Source organism: Poecilia mexicana, unplaced genomic scaffold (genome assembly GCF_051168715.1).
Source record: "Poecilia mexicana isolate PSO_F unplaced genomic scaffold, ASM5116871v1 scaffold_18, whole genome shotgun sequence".
In the NCBI taxonomy this organism is placed as follows: domain Eukaryota; kingdom Metazoa; phylum Chordata; class Actinopteri; order Cyprinodontiformes; family Poeciliidae; genus Poecilia; species Poecilia mexicana.
Genome location: NW_028263387.1, coordinates 10,947,522 through 10,967,408, shown reverse-complemented (window position 1 = coordinate 10,967,408; position 19,887 = coordinate 10,947,522). Strand labels below are relative to the sequence as shown.

The 19,887-nt window shown below is 40.2% G+C and overlaps 1 protein-coding gene across 1 annotated transcript; it reads left to right on the top strand.

Moving 5' to 3' along the window:
- Positions 1-1,582: 1,582 nt before the first annotated feature.
- mmp14a (matrix metallopeptidase 14a (membrane-inserted)) lies at positions 1,583-19,115 on the top strand. Its single transcript, XM_014988880.2, has 10 exons — positions 1,583-2,089; positions 13,254-13,402; positions 13,644-13,766; positions 13,921-14,228; positions 14,313-14,474; positions 15,033-15,172; positions 15,321-15,459; positions 15,549-15,699; positions 16,550-16,665; positions 16,806-19,115. The coding sequence occupies exons 1-10, from the start codon at positions 2,012-2,014 to the stop codon at positions 17,111-17,113; spliced, it is 1,674 nt and encodes a 557-aa protein (XP_014844366.2). The 5' UTR covers positions 1,583-2,011; the 3' UTR covers positions 17,114-19,115.
- The last annotated feature ends 772 nt before the right edge of the window (positions 19,116-19,887 follow it).

Sequence of the window (19,887 nt, the reverse complement as noted above, 5' to 3'; positions counted from 1 at the left end):
ATTCCCCTCTCACCCTCCGTGGGTGGTCTCTTTTCATCCTCTGAGCTCGGGTCCTCTACCAGAGGCCTGGGAGCTTGAGGGTTCCTCCAGTGTCTTGGCTGTGCCTAGAACTGCACATTTCTGGACTGAGATGTCTGATGTTGTTCCTGGGATCTGTTTGAGCCACTGCTCCAGTTTGGGGGTGACTGCCCCGAGGGCCCCGATGACCACAGGCACCACTGTGGTCTTCACCTTCCAGGCCTTTTCCAGTTCCTCTCTGAGGCCCTGGTATTTCTCCAGTTTCTCATGCTCCTTCTTCCTGATGTTGTGGTCACTTGGTATTGCTACATCCACCACAACGGCTTTCCTCTGTTCTTTGTCCACCACCACAATGTCCGGTTGGTTCACCATTACCATCTTGTCTGTCTGGATCTGGAAGTCCCACAGGACTCCAGCACCTCATCCTCTGTTCCCCATTGTCTGAAACATTCGCTGAGCACATCGTCCATCAAGGCTTTGTCCTTGATGTATGTATGGATCTTAGATGTTTCATCCTGGACAGTGGCTCTCACACTCACTAGTCCTCTGCCTCCTTCCTTACGGCTTGTGTACAGTCTCAGGGTGCTGGATTTGGGGTGGAACCCTCCATGCATGGTTAGTAGCTTCCGAGTCTTAACATCCGTGGCCTTCATCTCTTCCATTGGCCAGCTAATTATTCCGGCAGGGTATCTGATTGCTGGTAAGGCATAGCTGGTTATTGCACAGATCTTGTTCTTGCCATTGAGCTGGCTTCTCAGGACTTGCCTTATTCGTTGGGGGTATTTGGCTGTGGCTCCTTTCCTTGTGACCTCATCGAGGTTGCCATTTGCTTGTGGTATTCCAAGGTACTTGTAGCTGTGCTCTATGTCTGCTATTGTTCCCTCCGGGAGTGAGACCCCTTCTGTGCAGACGACCTTCCCTCTCTTTGTAACCATCCGGCCACACTTCTCTAGTCCGAATGACATCCCAATGTCAGTGCTGTAGATCCTGGTGGTGTGGATCAGTGAGTCGATGTCTCGCTCGCTCTTGGCGTACAGCTTGATCTCATCCATGTAGAGGAGGTGAGTGATTGTGGCCCCATTCTTGAGTCGGTATCCGTAGCCAGTCTTGTTGATGATTTGGCTAAGGGGGTTCAGGCCTATGCAGAACAGCAGTGGGGACAGAGCATCTCCTTGGTATATGCCACATTTGATGGACACTTGTGCAAGTGGTTTGCAGTTGGCTTCAAGGGTGGTTTTCCACAGTCCCATCGAGTTTGCAATATACATATATATATATATATATATATATATATATATATATATATATATATATATATATATATATATATATATGTTTTTTTAATGCATGTTTTACTCAGCATTTCATTACTGGGTGTTATATACCCAGTGACACTTTTAATATATATATATATATATATATATATTTTTTTTTTTTTTTTTTTTTTTTTTATTTATTTATTTATTTTTTTTAATCCATGTTTTACTCAGCATTTCATTGCTGGGTGTTTTATGAAGTAAAACAGAGATTTTCCGTAAAAACGTGCAATGCGCAAACGACGCGCGCACATCTGGAGGAGGACCTTCAGGGAAAATGCATCTCTCGGTCTTCTCTCTGTGGACGGACGACGTCCACACAAGCTGCGGGCAGCCTTAGAGAGCAGAGCTGAGACCGAAGTGCGAAGCTTCAGTTCACGCAGCACTTCCAGCATCTTAGTTTACGCTTTTAGATCGCTTCGTGAGTCGTTTTTTTTTCCAGCTTTTGACTCCAGCGGAGCGGCTTTTGGCGCAGGGAAGCTGTGCAGTGTTGCTTCAAGTGTCCATCCGGAGTCGACAAAAGTTTCCTGCCACGTTTTGAAGCAACGTCGGTCCTTTTTTTTCCCCCCCTCCAATAATTTTATCCTCTTTTGCAACTATCGTCGTTGTGTTTTGAGGGGAGTTCGGCGTTACTTTCCAGAACTTTGAATCTCTGGGAGTAGTTTGCAGTCTCCAGAATGCTGCCGCAGCTGCTCAGCCTGGCCTGCTGTCTCTTCTGCTTGCACTCTGTCAACGCAAATGTACTAAAAGCTGAGGTAAGCGAAGCGGGAAAAAGGTGATATATTCTCTTTAAACAGTGAATTGTTATATTTACAGGTACTGAGTTTTACTTTGGGAAATTGCACTCAGTGAGATTCATGGTTTTGAATTTCTCTTAGGAAGTCTGCTGAGCTGCTTTGTTCTGGGGGTGGGGGGGGAGTGTGTGTGTGTGTATGTGTGTGAGGAGGGGTATAATGGGTTTCATCTGCCAGACTGTATAAACTGGAGGCCTGGAAGTTGCTCTGAATTCACAACAAAGTGAACATGATACTGTCAAAATGGAAATCTCAAACTCAGGTTTAAGACTCTAGGCTGCAGTTTGGTTCCCCTTCAATAAACCTAAATCTGCACCAATCAGGCTCTCCAGGTTTATAACGTCAACAAGTAGAAATAAAGTTTAAAAATACATTATATTGTTGTGATTGTATGTATTTTTTCAGACTCAAACATCCAAATTTTTCAGTTAGTTGTTTTTTTGGTTTTTTTGTTTTTGTAACACTTTATTTGAAGGGATATGCATAAGACTGACACTTTTAATGCAAAGTTGTACTTAAACATACATTAAAAGTCAATTTAAAAAGTCAACTTTGCACTGAACGTGTCATTACTTACAAAATAATGCAAAGTTGGCCATTTAAATGTACTTTTAATGCAACATTTAGTACAACTTTGCATTAAAAGTGTCATTATTTATCGAATGACACCTCATGACAACAGTCATAGCCATTCATAAAGACTTCTTTATGTTCATATCTGGGGTTATGTCAGTATTATGCACACCCCTTCAAATAAAGTTTTACCTTTTTGCACATTTTAATGCATAAATACAAAAGTTCACTGTAAATGTGCAGCTTACATGTAACTGTAGTGGCCACAAAACGGATGGATGGATGGATGGATGGATGGATGGATGGATGGATGGATGGATGGATGGATGGATGGATGGATGGATGGATGGATGGATGGATTGGGAAATGTGAAACTGGGTCAGCATCAGTGGAGGAGTATTTGGCAGCTGTTTCTGCAAAAATATGCAGCATTCAGCACAAATTAGACATAACATGTCATAACAATTTATCTCACAAACTAAACACTTCATTTGCTGGATATCCCCCCAATCCCTCCCCCCCCCCAAAAAAAAAAAAACCAAACAAAAAAAAAACACTTAATCAGTGTTACTGGACGTATTTACAAGAGGACGTGTTCCAGTTCCCGCTGGACACAGGATGCATGAAAAAGCCAACGGAGACTTTAGTCACTGACCGCAAGGTGCTGGCGTGAGTCAAGCCAGACGAGGCGGATAAGTCAGCCGGTTTACAAGAGGCCTGCAGCACGCACACTGACACACTGATGAATATCTGTAAACACAGCAGGGGGAAAACAGCGCGGCGCAGGTGCCCTGCACCAACGCAGCTCCTCTGAGGGACGATAACGCCTGAGGGAATGTGTTTTTTTTTTTTTCCTTTTCTTTTTCAAGCACCTATCAGATGAAAATGGAGTTTGTTGTTTGCAGATGCTGCTTCACTCGGTGTTGATGCAGAATGAAGACAAGCTTTAATTATGGCTTTTAGGATTACGTCATTGCACAAAACCCCTAATCAAAAGTTAGATGCGTTCCTGTTTGGGTTGGACCGAACGACGACGACGGCGTAAAAATTCAGCTAAAATAAATGTTCATCTGAAGGGAAGTGATGCTCTCTTTTTTTTTTTTTTTTTTTTTTACTGTTTTTGAAGGAACACATTTCTTAATTTAGACTTAAGGAGGAAAAAAATGCTGAAGCGGCAGAAAAGATGCGTGATTTATCTGTGTTTCTCAACATCAGACGTTCCCTCTTCCCACTTCATTATGACGAGCAGACGAGCTTAATCCATGCCGAGTGAAAGGAGGAGCCCCACCACGAGAGAGAGCAGGCTTTTAAGATTCTCAGAAAATAAAAAAAAGGCTTCTCCAGCCAGCATCTGTTTTCATTCACCCTTTTTGCCTTTGTAAGCTTTCTCAACTTAAATAAAATGCTTAGTTGGAGCTGGTGAGCAAAGGAAGTGGTCAGTCGTGAAAACAACACATCTTACACGGCAGGAACTTTACTTTCTTTCTAAGAAAAAGAGATTTGAGATTTCTTATTAGCATTTGGAGACACGTGTTACGACCTCAGCTTGGGATCAGAGATTTGTTTAAACCACATCTGGACCGGGTTGCTTTTATCACAACTGGTGATGTAGCATGAAAGGAAAGCTTTGCTCAGGGCCTGATGCCTGCTGATTTGACAGGCAGCTGCTGTCGCTTTGTGAAAATAATCATCTGGAGCTGGCCTAATTGGAAACCGATGCACTTCAAGGAAGAGACGTCTATCTTGGAGCTGCTAATAGGGGAACAAAACAAAAAAAAAAAAAGGTCCAGCTTGGTGTTACAGGAAACATGAAAGAAATCTCTAGAAGTTCGTTTTTGGATGATTTTTGAGCAAAAGCTGCATTCAGGGGGGGTTTTGGGGTTTAGGTTCTCAGCTGGTTAGATTTGCATCAGATGTGCTGACGCAGCGTCTGGCCTAAATGAACACAAATATAATTTAATGCACAAGACGTTTATGCACAAGTGAGTCCTAATTGGAGAATAAAAAAATATCCATCAGTTGCTTCAGTTCCTAGAATAACACAATGCTTGACAAGGACAGAGAGATAAATAACATGTCAAAAAGTGAGTTCACTTGTTTAACGATAAGTGTCTGTTAACACAGCTTTTAAATGTATCTCTTAATAATCCTAGAAATTTAATTAGCAACATATTAATTTCCAGTCTTTATATTGCCTCTTCTTTCCACAGATTGTGGTTCTGAATCATAGTATTTAAATTAACTCAGAGCAAACTTGTTTATTGCAGAAATATAACCGTGTTTACTTACAGTAGACCTGAGTAAATTATAGAAAATCACTTTAAATCACAGCTTGTAGAAGCAGATTGGATGGTTTCTGTTAGGAAGGTTTTCCCTTTGCTAAATAATAATTAAGTCAACTGAACACGTTTATGTCATGATTTCACTCACTTCTTCTTTCTGTTCCTTTGTTAAGATTTTACTGACGAAAAGAAATGGCTGACGTATCAGAAAGTTCTATTTTTGGCATTTTTCATATGACAACATAAAAACAGCCTAGAAATAAAACATAGATCATTTCAAATGAAGTTTTATGAAACCAGTACTGACATGTAAATACTCACTTCCATGTGTTTAAATACATATTGGCAGCATTTTTTAGCGAAAAGCTTATTAAACATTCTAGCTGTCAGTAATGCAGTATAAGTTATTTGTATTTATTCTGTGATGATGAAATGCCATAAAGCACCTAGAGGTGAATCACACTGAGGGGAAACTGCTAAGAGCTCACATCTTGTTTTTATTTCTCCTTATTGTGTCTTTTTTTTTTATTTAACCACGAAAGACAGAGAGAAATTCAAAATCGAATTTACAAAGGAATCATGATCGAAAAAGAACCACTCACACAGCAACACACACACACACAAAGTTACACATCGTCAAATGGTGTTAAACTGCAAGCAAAACTTTAAAAGTCCAGCAGTTTGTTTACAGAACAATCAAATGAATCAGCAGTCAAATCTAAGGCTATTTGAATCACTTTGAATCTGCTTTAAATACTGTTGATTTTGGAATATTTTTGAATATTTGTCAGTAGGAAGAGTTTTTGCGATGGAATATGGTGAGACTGAAGAATGTCGGATATTAGAAAGGAGGATATGCCAATTACTGGCACCAACAAAGCAGACCATCCAATGCTAGCATACAAAATACCGACATTTTAGGCTTGTGATGAATCCCAAACCTTTAACGTTATGAAGACGTATTCATAAAAACTACATCATTGTAAAAGAGTAAAGACATGATAATTGCAGACAGAAATCTTTTCTGTGCCTCAAAAGAAAGGCGAGACTTAATTTGGGGTGAACAAAAAACTCTAAATGTAGTTTAAGTGAAAACATTTCAAACGGTGAAAACTGTTGGTAGATGTAATATTCAAAGAGTTTGAGTTGTTTTCATTTCTCCATCCATACGTCATCACTGCTCTCTACCTCCAGTAATCATTGGTTTTCCATCACATGGCAACACAGAGACACGTAAACATGCAGGCAAACCTGGGAACAACTTAGAGTATTCAATTACAGTCTTTGTTGGAGGAAACCAGAGAACCCAGACATGCACAGGGAGAACATGCTACCTCCATTAATCATAGCTTAAAAAGTAAATTAAAAAACAGTAATTGCATTTCTTTTAAAAAAAAAAATGTATTCCATAAAGTGAATTAAAGGGTAAATCTCTTTATGTTTAAATGCAGTATTTGTGTGAAAAGGTCAGAAACCGTTTTCTGGATGCAGCTCATTAAAACGACCTTTTGTGGTATTTTTAATGTTTCCAGTTGCGCATTATGTGGAACGAATCATCAAGCAGACCGAACTATTGGACCAGCTTGTCCAGGATATATATATATAAATATATATATGTGTGTGTGTGTGTGTGTGTGTGCGTGTGTGTGTGTGTGTGTGTGTGTGTGTGTGTGTGTGTGTATACATATAAACTGGAAACCATGTTGGATGGTGTTGATGTGAGTGCTAACTAGCCGAACGATGCCAAGAAACGAGGGTAATATAAAAGTCGGGCACTCATGAGCTGAATTCTGTGGTTTTTTTCCACTGGCACGGAGAGAGAGGAACAACTGACTCAGTTTAAACACTAATCCCGACTCCTCCGTCTCTGTCCACTCTTCCTTAAAAAATACTTTTACTTCTGCTTCTTTCCGCTTTTAATCTGTTTTTTTTTTCAATCAGCTTCTCCTTGTCTGTGCATGTTTTCTCGGCGGCATTTAGAAAAAAAACAAAAAAACGAAAGAAAGCTTAGAAGCCTTTAACTTATCTCTTTCTCATCTCCAGTCGTATTCTTATGGTTCCTGTTCCACAAATGGCGACCTCCCACGTGTCGCTGTTTTCAGCAATACCTATTAAAGTGCTTGGGATTTTTTTTATTCATCACGTCCATAGAGCCTGCAGGAACTTGTGGTTGACTTGGTTTTATTTTGATTCAGGAAAACAAACCGTTCTCATAAGAATGTGAGAAATTTTGTAGAGCGGCGTAGCGCCCGCCTACAGGTCCTGTGATGGGTGACAGCCACCTGGGGAATAACGTTTGTCATGCACGACATCATGGTCACAACACCACTTTGGTGGTTCAGGGTTGATTTTTTTTTTTTACTTTTTTCTTGTTTAATTGTAGACCTGTTGGAAACATCCAGCTTGTTTGTGTGAGATGTTACTGCAGTGGAGTGACGTTGGTTTATTGCACTGATAAATGCTTCTTCACATGGGGCAAATTTTTGTTGGTACTTTTGTGACAAAAACGTTTTTTGTTTTTTTGTTTTTTTGTCATAAAATGTTGCTGAAGTACTTAATAGCAGATAAATAGAGAACTTGCAGTAAAGGAGACCCCAGTGGAAGTTAGCCTGTTAGCGGCTAACGTAGCATCATAACCAAAATAACGAAGGCAGTAGTCAGTATCAGTTTTCCACTGAATTATTACTTTGAGTAACAGAATCACAATGATATATAGTAAAGTTCAAAAGTCTGTAACATAATTGATTTTATGTAGAACAGAAAAGCAACAGTTGCTCTCTGTTTACACTGATTATTATGTTTATTACAATTCTTTCCAGCTTATCATTTGTTACTTAGGCTAAAGCAAAACCATTCAAAAAATTTAATTTAAATTTGATACATTTTTAGAGGACTCACAACAAATGCCTAAAGGTACTACACAAAAAAAAGCAAACAAAAAATCTAATTTATGTACATAAATATGTATTTCATTCAGATCAATCATGCAGAAAAAGTCAATTTCTTAGATTCGAGAGCTGATTGTTATAAAACAATCTGGTTACACTAAGTTCAGTCGAGTCGCTGATCAGCATGTGGTGACAATCAAAGTATGCTTTCACTAACTTTGTAACAAACCCTAACACTAAACTCCTAAATTTAGTAATAATTTTTAAGTGGCTATTGAATAAAATCTTGGACATATTTTATATGCAGCATAACAAACTAATATTCTCCTGCTTATCGCTCTCTTAGGTTGTAGATTAAAAACTATTTTACCTTGGTTAGTGTGATGCTTTGCTTTGCTCTCCTTTAGTTTCCAAGCAATGACTGATTGTTATATCTGAGTCCGGAAGTATTTTCAAACAACCAAATTTGACCTTTTTTGGCAAACAAACTAAAAACCTTTCACCAACCAATTGTTGGGAAGTGTGTGTGGACAGGTGGGAGGAGCGACTTCTCTTTCTGCATCATCATTTGCTCTGAAACCTGAACTTTATGAAACCGTGGAGCGCCTTGATAGTGGACACCAGCCAACACCTGCTTATGGTTGGTCGTGATATATTTAGGCAAGGGGGAAACATGGTGATTTAAATAATAAACCACCTGTATTGAATTTATAACTGAGACAAATATAAATATACTGTTTGACCAACAAGCGTTGGGTGTCTGAATCCAGTTCTCAAAGGTTTTAGAAATGATTCTGCTCCAATCCAGCTGGTTCTCCCAACTGAACTACCTCCTTCCCACATCAACAAGTTCTTCAAAGGCCTGGTAATAAACCATTGGATTGATTTAGTTCTGCTACACCAAATAAACATATAAAACATGCAGGACACCGACATGGTGGACTGGTATTGGACACCACTTTCTAAAACAGACAAACAGTTTTGCCGTTGTCGGTCCACACCCAAGAGTTACTCATCTTGCAAAAGCGTAAGGAAGCAAACATAGCATGTTTTGCATGAAACAGATCAAAAATAGACTTTTTTTTAATTATTAAAAACAACCTGTAAAAGGCACCAGATTTTATTTTCTTACAGCTTGTATTTTGTGTTCTGTCTTACAAGAAAATATGCACAAATTCCTTAACAATTTAATCCAAATTACATTTTCTACCTTTCCATCGATTCTTTCCTATCTTCTATTTCGTACATTAGTTTTTTTGTGCATTGTTGCTGCTGTGATTCAGCAGATTCTGAATTATTCTTCCTAGAATGCGGCTACGGCGGTTTTACAGGATCTATACATAACGTGGCTGTTTGACATTTAGCATCTGCTCATCAGACTGGTCTTCTTTCGCCGCTGGTGCATTATATATATCTAGACCACACGTCAGAGTAAGACCCGGCGTTGTGTTTACCAAACTAGCAGCCAGCCCTTTGACCACACACACATGGTCGTGTAGTAAGCTATCTGGCCATGTAGAAGCTTGGATAAATAGGAGCTTTGATGGAGGCTGCTGGGAGTTCCAGAGCAGGCGAGAGGGGGGCATGCTGGGATACCTGGAAGGCCAGCCGGAGGTGGCGGCGGTGTGCAGAGTAGTTTGGGAGCAGTGGAGAGAAGTGGAGGTCTTGATGGTTTGTGGGAAGGGTGTTTTTATAGAAGCAGACACGTCATCAGACTGGAGCCACAGGGCACACTAGGTGCAGTCAGCCTGGAGACAGAGAAAGTAAACTTGCAAGAGTCAGTGGATGAAATAAATTCACTAGGTGCTTAAATAATCCCGAGAAATCCTGGAGAACTTGTTAGACTGAGTGAGGAGAGATGGAGAGAAGGGGGATTAGGTGCCCCTCTGCAGCCTGTCATAAATGAACCTTGTTCTCTGGTTCACCACAGGACTAACAGTGGCTGTGTGTGCACAGGTTGTGTACTCTACGGCCTGGTAGTCCGAGTCGGCTTCTACATTTCCATCCTCCTGCTTCGCCTTCCTTGTTTTCTGGAGATGGGCCTGAAGAGAAAAGCAGCACATCTGGTGGAAAAAGAGAGATAGCTGAGGTTTAGAGGACGCTAAAGAAGGAATCCGTTGGAGTAGCACCAGATAATTTGTGGTAGAGACGCAAATGTGTGTCAACTCTTCGGAAAAAATCTGACTACACTGGAAGAGTGGCCTAGTCAGAATCAAAGTGTTGATTACACTTATGCCTTACAGATGCTCTCCATCCAATCTGACTAAGATTGCAATATTTTTCAAAGTAGAACGAGCAAAACAGTTCTGTCTCTTGACGTTCAAAACCGATAGAGTTACCCCAGCAGACTTGGAGCTGTAACTAGAGCAAAAGATAGTTCTACATCTATATGTGTCTATCTATATTTACACAAATATTAAAATATAGATCTTATATTGACAGACATTTTCTTTCCCTGCACCAGTAATATGCGAGTGTATGTAGTCACTTGTAGTTTTTCAGTATTTTTCTGAATGGCTGCTCTGTTAGCCAAGCAGCTACATTTTGTTGCCAAATTCACTGCTGTCTTTGTGCAATAACAATAAAGTGTAAGTCTCTAAGTCTGCTGTTTGTAGCTGGTGGATGTCGAAAGAGCTTGCATTGTCGTTAGCATCTTTAGCCTACTGACATATTTAGCTGAAATATGTCCTACTGACATATTTCCCTCAACAAACCCTCTTTAAACCCTTTGTTCTACTTTTAGGAGAAAGTTAGATACAATATATCACTCTGAGACTTTAACATTTGACAAAAGAAAAGGATAAATTAGCCTAGCTGTCCATGACCTGCCCTCATGCTAAGCTAACTGTGTCCTGACTGATCCAGGACTTGGATAAATTACATGTCTTTGAATGTTAAACTCTCTTCTTCTTTGACAGTGTGTTGGTAGACCACCAGCTGTAAACGATGGAAAGAGAGGGCTAACCATTTAATGTGCTAACACAAATAATTGTGGTTTTGGCTGACACGTCAACAGAGGACAGCAGACAAAGATGGTAGCTGGTAGAGCTGCAGGTCAAGCTTTGAGGAACCCAAATGTTGCTGAAATGTTACTTTTTCCATCATCGGAGCGGCCAGTTGTCTTTGGCAACGATTGTCTAGACAGGTTTCTGGGTCATCGTGACTAAAATGACATCAGTGTTTACAGAGTGTGTGTCTAATTTGGCCCTAGTTCTTCTGTCTCGCTCTAACCCACAATAAAGTTTCCCTCAACGAGTTCAGCATCCATCACAGGGACATTTTAGGGGCTGGTTTCGCTTTAAAGAGTTTGTAAACGGCGTAATGAATCACAAGAAAGGAGTAAGATTGCGAATTTAGCATAGTTAATATGCTGGCGTTGGTTAACCAGTTATTTCAACACAGAGACACAAACACTTTGTTTCCCAGCATCTTCATAATGTTCGTCTGAGCCGAGAGAAGCAGGTCCAGACAAACTCTGAGAACCGAGGGAGATCAGACAGATGCCCACGCTTCTCACTTATGAGGCCCAGCCCGTCTGTTTTCCGCAAAATCACATAATTGCTGCATTTCATGGGTTTCATTTAAGAGACGATTAATTTAAAAAAGTGACAAAAAATTTTCCAAAAACACTATAGCTTGGTGTTGTGCTTGTATCGATGTTATCAGGTTATTTCGAGCACTTTTTGACTTCAGTTTCCAAATGTTATATTGTGTTTGTTTTATGTAAACAGTCACAGTGGCGCGCGCCAGTGTACGTTTTGCTTTTACACTTTGAAATAATTAAAACTCTGCAGATTCGACTGTGTCTAAAGGACTGGAGTATGCCTGCTTTCTCTGTTATTATCTGTGTTTTGAAGTTGTTTAAAGTTAAAAGTCGACTCATAATATTCAAAAATCACACTGTTGCTACATGTATGGCAACATTAACCATTTATCATGTTAAATACCCAACAAGAGGAAACAAGCAACGACTTCTCCAAGTTGGGAACATCAATATTTTGTAAAAGAAGTCATGTTAAATTGGATCCTCAATGTGTTATATTTCAGGTTTACTGTTCTCTGTGTGTTATCACTTTAAGATGTTTTCATATTTAATTGTCAAAGTCCCTGTGAAACGATCTGTGAGACATTTCCACAGCCACATAAAATATTCGTAGAATGAATAAAGAGTTGCCTTTAAATAAATGTGCAAATTTAATTTTTTTCCTCCTTTTTTCTTCATTGATGTTGCACTTAAATGTTTCAGATTGTAAAACTCAGCCTCGTTTATGTGTGAACAGCCCTTTCAACGTCATGCCACATCATCTCAATCAGATTTAAATCCAGACTTTGACTAGGTCACTACTAAAAGTTGCTCTATTTCCTAAAGCAGACTCGCTGGTTGGCTTTGGATAATCTTCTCTATAAAAAAACGGCAATTGAGTTTAAGGTCATAAACTGATGTTTATCCTTCGGGATTCTCCGACCAAAAGCAGAATTTGTTGTTCAAATAGTTGCAGAAAGTCCTTCAGATCCCGAAGCAGCAAACAGAATACAGACCATCACCTCTGCTCTGTTTCATGAAATTCTGTCACTTTTTCTTGAGACGTGAGAAGAAACAAACCTTTCAAAAAGACCCACATGCGTCCTGCATGTTTGTTTTGGTCAGCAGAGGCTTTGGCCTCAGAAATCTCCCATGTTTGCTCAGTTTCTCTTTCTTATTGTTGAAACATGAACACTGACTGTAACTGAGGCGACGGGGCTTCAGATGTTGTTTTGGTACGTTTTCAACCTTCTGGACTCTCATAGAGTTTTTCCTGTCTGGCCGGTCGCTCACATCGACGTCTCACATGTTTCCATGTGTTCACGGTGGCGTCACAAAACTGTAGAAATGACATCATAACCCCTGATAGACGGGCCAATGATTATTTATAGGTCGAATATAATGTGTTGCCTTTTAAGGCTTTTTGGTCTCCTTCGTTTTGTCAGACAAATTTTATTTAAGTGATTTCTTGAGTCATGTCCGGTGTGACTCTGTGTTGCTCTGTGATGGACTGGTGACCTTTAACCCTGCCAGTGGTCACTGCAGACAGGCAGCTACCTCAGATGGATGGATGGTTTCTTAATTTTGGGTGTAGCTAGTAAAATTTAATAAAATAAAAAAAGTTAATTCATGATTTAACAAGGGACTCAAACACAAGTTGAGGTATTTATGTTCAGCCAACAGGAAAGGGAATTTATTTTCTGCTCATGTGTGTCATTCACTTCCACCTCCTTCTTTTGTGTACGCTGCCACCACAAGTGAATTCCCCCACTGTGGGATCAATAAGATAAGTTTGCATTTGTAACGTGAGGAGATGCACAGGATTTTGTCTCATCAGTGTTGATGTCTCACTTTCTCAGGCGTGGCTGCAGAAGTATGGCTACCTGCCTCCAGGTGACGTCAGAGCCCAGGCCATCCGCTCGCCGCAGTCGATTGAGACGGCGATCTCAGCCATGCAGAGGTTTTACGGACTGACCGTCACTGGAACCATAGATACCAACACGCTAGAGTGAGTTCTGAGTCTGAACATTTAGTCATTCAGAGAAATATTGAGGGGTTTTTTAAAGTCCTATTATACTTTATACTATAGGGGTTTTTGTTTTTTGTTTCGAAATGATAAATAGCTATTTTCTGCATTTCAAATAGCAAGAAATGTAACTATAAAGAGGTTTTTTTCTTCTTCTTTTTAGTTAAAGAGATATTGCTCCTGTTTTTAAACCCAGATGTAACATTTTTCACGCTGTTTCCAGAGCAATGAGTCGGCCGCGGTGTGGCGTCCCGGACAAGTTCGGCCCAGAGCTGAAAACCAACCTGAGGAGGAAGAGATACGCCAGGCAAGGTCTGAAGTGGGACAAGTCTGAGGTCACCTTCAGGTCAGAATTCACCCTCATTATCGTCTCCTTAGTTAACTGTCTTTGGTGCAAATTAAGACCATCTAACAGCTTTCGTTAGAGATTTTCAGGTCTGTGATCTGTTAGTTGTGCCTGGTTTGTTCTTAAACGGTCTCTCCTCGTTCTCCCCCGGCAGCATAGAGAACTACACCCCCAAAGTGGGCGAGAGAGCCACGCAGGACGCCATCCGAAAGGCCTTCAAGGTTTGGGAGAGCGCCATCCCGCTCACCTTCAGAGAGATTCCCTTCAGCCAGATCAGAGGGAAGGTCGACAAGTACGCCGACATCATGCTGTCCTTCGCCGACGGCTTTCACGGCGACAGCACCCCGTTCGACGGGGAGGGCGGCTTCCTGGCACACGCTTACTTCCCCGGTAACGGCATCGGGGGGGACACGCACTTTGACCTGGCCGAGCCGTGGACCACCGGCACCGTGGATCAGGGAGGTAAGACGAAAACGACGATCTGCTGCTGTAAAAACTCAGTCTACCCATGCATTTCTGACCTTTTGTCTCTCTGTCTCTCTGCAGGAAATGATGTTTTCCTGGTGGCTGTCCACGAACTGGGCCACGCTCTGGGTCTGGAGCACTCCGACGACCCTTCAGCCATCATGGCCCCCTTCTACCAGTGGTTCGAAACAGAAAACTTCCAGCTGCCGGACGATGACCGCCGCGGCATCCAGGCTATTTATGGTTGGTGGTTTACTTCCAGGATGATCTGCTGATGAGTTAATGATGAGGATATTAAAATAAAACACTTTCCGGGTTCAGCCCGGGATTTGATTTAAATATTTTCCTGGTCTGGAGAAAGGGAGAAAAAAAAAAGGAGTATGGAAAATATTTGTGTTTGCAGACTGCATTCCAAAGACAGCTTTCTAACTTCCCTGAGTCATTTCTTCCTCATTTTCTAATTTGTTAGTTATTTATTGAACTTCTTCTTTCCTTGTTTTCATCTTCACTAGTGTTATTAACAATTTGTAAACAGTCTGCTCGGGTCCCGTCTTGTGTTTGACATTTCTTCCTTCATTCCTTGTGTGATTCTCCCCTTAAATTGATCCAACCTTCTGTCGCTGTCCTTTCTTTCTTTTCCCTTATTTTCCCTTCATTTGCTCCTTCCACATCTCCTTTCTTACTTTACTTCATTCCTTAAGTTCTTCCTGTCGGTCGTGTTTCACATAAAACCAGCCTTGTGCATAAATATCTTGCCGTCAAACCAACCATTTCTCATTTCTCTCTAAATCTCCCCTTCAGGTTCCAAATCCGGCGTTCCCCCTCCTCCTCCTCGCCCCACAAAGCAGTCCAAGCCTGACAAGCCCGACGAAGGCCCCGACATATGCGAGGGACACTTTGACACCATCGCCATCCTGAGAGGGGAAAAGTTTGTCTTCAAGGTACAGGAAGTGAAGTCATTTCCTTGCAACTTCAAAGTGCATCAGCTCGTTTTATTTTTAGGCTTTAATCGTCATCGAAGCAACAGTATTATCATCCTGTTTGATGATGGAAGAGGTGAGAAATTAACCTTCGTGTCTTTACTTGCAGGACAAGTGGTTTTGGCGTCTGCGTAACGACAAGGTCTTACCCGGCTACCCCAGGCCAGCCGGTCAGTTCTGGAAGGGACTTCCATCAAACATCAACGCCGCGTACGAGAGGAATGATGGGAAGTTTGTCTTCTTTAAGGGTACGTTCCTCCTGGGATTGGGAATAAGTTTACCTCTGCTGCTGTCACTGCGAGTTTATTAATTGTGTCGTCGTTATTTTTGTGTCCAGGTGAAAGATACTGGGTTTACAGCGAGTCCACCTTGGAGAAGGGTTATCCGAAGAGCATCAAAGACCTGGGCGCCGGCCTCCCCAAAGACAAGATCGACGCCGCTCTCTTCTACACGCCAACAGGACAGACGTACTTCTTCAAGGGGACTCAGTGAGTTTTGCTTCTGTTGAACTTAAGATGAAGTTTCACTAAACTCAGGATCCCTCATTTCCTCTTTTTGAACATATTTTTTGTACATTGGTTCAGATGTGTCGCCCTCCCTGATTAAGTTGTTAATGAATTGATCTTTTTTTTACAGCTGCTTAAGTGCTGAAAAATGCCTGAAATTAACATTTTCAACAAAATCCCTCCACACATTATTGACACACCCAACAATCCCTTTAAAATGAAATGTAGCTAAATAATGCTGACCTTTCTTTAGGTAGGAGCATTGACTGGGTATTCTATGTTTTAGGTTAGATTAAGTAATAAAATGGTTACTAGAAAGCTGCAGCAATGAAAGGCATGTTGGAGTTAGCAAGTATTCGTATTGACCATCAGCTTTTCTACCATCACAAACATAAATGACTAACTCCTAATGTAATGAAAACTTCCCTTTTTGAGCTTTTCATGGTGGATTGAAAAAGCTGTGAGTCTGTTTCCTTCCCAAAGACCCAATCAGGGCAAAACTCTTCAAGAACTTTTTGAAACACAAAGTTATTTTCAAAAAAAAAAAAAAAATCACCTGGTTTTCCATTAAAATGTGTTGGTCATTTCGCATGATAAAGATCAAAAACACTTGGCTAAATCAAGACAGAAATAGTTCATCAGACTCAAAGTTAACCTTTGGGATCATATTTAGTTGACTGCAATATACATTTTTGCCACTAGAGGTCCCATTACTCCTTTAAAACTCATATAACCTTAAAAACAACTGTTGTTTTCTTCAGTGTGTTATTTCTTTACATCATAGCTGTTGTTTCTGTTGACGTTGATAACATGTTGTTTCCATCACATGTAGGTACTACCGGTTCAACGAACAGACTCGCAAAGTGCACAGCGACTATCCAAAGCCCATCAGCAAGTGGAGCGGAGCCCCAGACAACATTAAAGCTACGTTCATGAGCGAAGATGGATGTGAGTTCTCCTTTTTACTGTCCAGGCATGAGCAAAATATGACAACACTGTAATTCATTTGACCAATTTCCTTCTTTTCACAACTGAGTAAATGTATGGAAATTAAGATGTGTCCTCTTCTGTGTCGTCTGTTCCTCCAGCTTACACTTACTTCTACAAGGCCAACAAGTACTGGAAGTTCAACAACCAGCACATGAAGGTGGAGTCCGGCTACCCCAAGTCGGTGCTGCGCGACTGGATGGGCTGCGACAGCGAGGAGCCCAAGAAGGGCCGGACGGTGATCATCATCGAGGAGACGGAGGGCGGCTCCTGGGTGGCGGGCGTGGTCATCCCCCTCCTCCTGCTGGTGCTGGTGCTGCTCACGCTGGGAGCGCTTTTGTTCTTCAGGAAGTACGGCACGCCCCGACGCCTCCTCTACTGTCAGAGATCGCTGCTGGACAAGGTGTAGGCGGCGCGGCGGGGGGGCTGACAGACAGACAGACTGCACAAAGAGGGACAGAGCGACGGAACGGGAGGAGTCCGGAGGAACCGAGAGCGCAGCGAGGATCGGGGAGGAGAACGATGCAACTGTGGGGAAAGAAAGACCGACTGGGGGCGTTGAAGGGGAGACGACATGTTGGGAGGTTTGTAAGTGCCACAAAAAAAAAAAGAAAAAAGAAAAAAAAACGCCCATGAAACTGAAATCAGGAAAAGGTATATTTGTATTTTAACTATTTACATGTTCTGTTTGTGTTGAGAAACTCAGACCTGCATTCATAAGGGAAACAATCAAAGACCCATTCCTTCATTTTTATCTCGACGACTCCAGCTGAACTGCTGCCTGATTCTTCTAACTTTCAATTTACTTTTGTTTCTGTTCAACTTTCCTCAGAGATTAAACATCCGGACATTGTTTACCTTTAGGTTCTGCAACGAAACATTTTACCTTCACACTGTTGCTTTAAAGTTAATGCTAAAAGGCTTAAGATGAGACAGTTAGTACAAAATCAGCACAAAAAATACTTTAGTTAGTAAATATTCTTCATGCAGTTAGATTCAGAAGTACAGCTGAAACCAGATATTTCCAAACACTATATCAACCAAAAGTGGGAAATTTTTTGTTTCTTTAAGGTTTTTTGTTGTTAACTTGTTACATTTCAGGAGATGAAATATATTTTCTTAGGATTTGGTTGGACTGTCGTTCGAAATGTATGACTTACTTCTCACAATAGTTTGCTATAATTTTGTCCCATTCCTCCTGACTGAACCAGTTCAGCTGAATCAGGTGGATCACATCTCCAAAAACTAACTTTACTTTCCTTAAAGCCACTTTGAAGCTAAATTAGCACTAAGACTTGAAGCCAGAAACTTTCATCAAACTTTAAATTCCTGACTGATGTGTCTAGAGATATTTCTTCAATCTCCTTCAACACTCAGTGGACTTTCATGCTACTGGATTAACGGCCAAGATTTCTCTTTATTCTATAAATATTATCTGACTTAAGACAGGAAAGTTTTTATTTCAGGCATTAAAAATTATATGTTTTCAAGGCTGTTATAAATATCTGGCTTCAACTGTATCTGATCCGAAATTTAAGTGTAAGTTTTCCAACAATTAATGTTTTAAAGAAGAAGCTTTGCTAAAAAAAAAAATAAGGTACTAAAATAGTTTTTGTTTTAGTTTTTTGGTACTGATGTGGTTTTTTTTATTACTCTGTTCTCTTTTTACTGAATAAAAATGCTCTTTTATTATTATCATTGTGATAAATATTATTATTTGTAAAGATTGGTGGGTTTGATGGAGTTGTGTGCAGCAGCTTATCACTTATGGACGTTGGTATTAACTTATGCAGACTTGAACTTTTGTAATCAGTCGGTCAGATTTCATACGAGATGCTGGAGAAAATGGAACGAATCCAGAAAACAAAATGTCTTAAAAAAAAAATAATAATAATAATAATAAAACAGTTCAGGAATCCTTTTTTACTTCTGTAAATTGTAAAATCATTTTCAAACTTTAGGCATTAAAATGTGCATCAAAACAGACTCAGTGCAAGCAGTCAGACGGAAAATTGATTTTCAAATGTGATGCTTTAACTTGAAAATCCAGTGCTTTATTCTTAAACATGAGCTGATAATGGTTTCCACGATACGGTGCAATTTTTTATTTTTTTCATTTTAAATTGTCATTATAAATATGATTATTATTGTTATTATTGTTGTGTTGGGAAAGTCCGGTTTGTTTTATGTGTTGTCATTAGGAGTCCTGCTGGACAGAGGCGTTACCATGACAATGAGGGAAATGAAGCCCAGCTTCCAATCAGATCGGAGAAATGAGAGTTCAGGCAGATTTCAAAGACGATCCTGGTTACGAACTTCAACTCCGACGGTGCTCAGTGATCAATGACGATGATAATGGTAATGATATTTATAGTGATGATCTTATAAATAAAACGGAATGAGATTTTTCACTTGTCTGTTTTTGTGTTGTTTTTTTTGTTAGATAAAAATAAACAACTTTTTATAACACAAAACAAATTAAAAAAAACAAATTTTGGAGAAAGTTATCTCTGGTTTGTCTGCGTTTTTTTTTTTTTGTTAGATAAAAATAAGCTACTTTCTAAAAGCACAAAACAAATAAAAAGCAAACTTTGGAGAATGACATCATGCCTGGTTCACTTCCCTCCTCACTGTGAGATCAACATCTGCTGTTTTTCTCAGCTGCTTTCCCAGCTGGATCATTTATCTGCTTCAGACTGCTGCGGTCAGAGAAATAATGGACAGCTTAAAGAAAGGGAAACTGCACGGGAAAGGTCAATTTTGTTTTTATTCAGCTTCCTTTTTTTAATTCCAAGAGAACGAAGCCAATGAAAGGACTGGGGAATAAAAGAGCAGATTTCCAGAAAACCAGCAGATTTCACTTTCATTGTGAATGGATCCACTTAAAAAAATTAACCTCATTGAAAACCTCCTGGTTATTCCAAACAATACTGGTTTCTGAACTCTTCCCGAGTTAAAACATTAGTATTGTTGTTTCTAAATGAATATGAATGTGTTTTTTTTTTTTTTGCATTATTTGAGATATGAAAGCTCTGCATCTTTTTTTTATTTCAACCATTCCTCATTTTCAGAGACATGTCAGTAGTTCATAGAATAAAAGAACAAAGTTCAATTTGCTCAAACTTAAAGAGTAAAATCAGAGAAACTGAACATTTTCCAGAGCTGTAAATACCCATGAAAACT

Bases quoted from the DNA above. Each gene is read 5' to 3' on its own strand.
- mmp14a (XM_014988880.2), top strand. From the start codon at position 2,012: ATGCTGCCGCAGCTGCTCAGCCTGGCCTGCTGTCTCTTCTGCTTGCAC. The intron at 15,173-15,320 runs GTACAGGAAGTG...CTTTACTTGCAG, and splicing joins GGGAAAAGTTTGTCTTCAAG to GACAAGTGGTTTTGGCGTCT. The intron at 15,460-15,548 runs GTACGTTCCTCC...TTTTGTGTCCAG, and splicing joins GAAGTTTGTCTTCTTTAAGG to GTGAAAGATACTGGGTTTAC.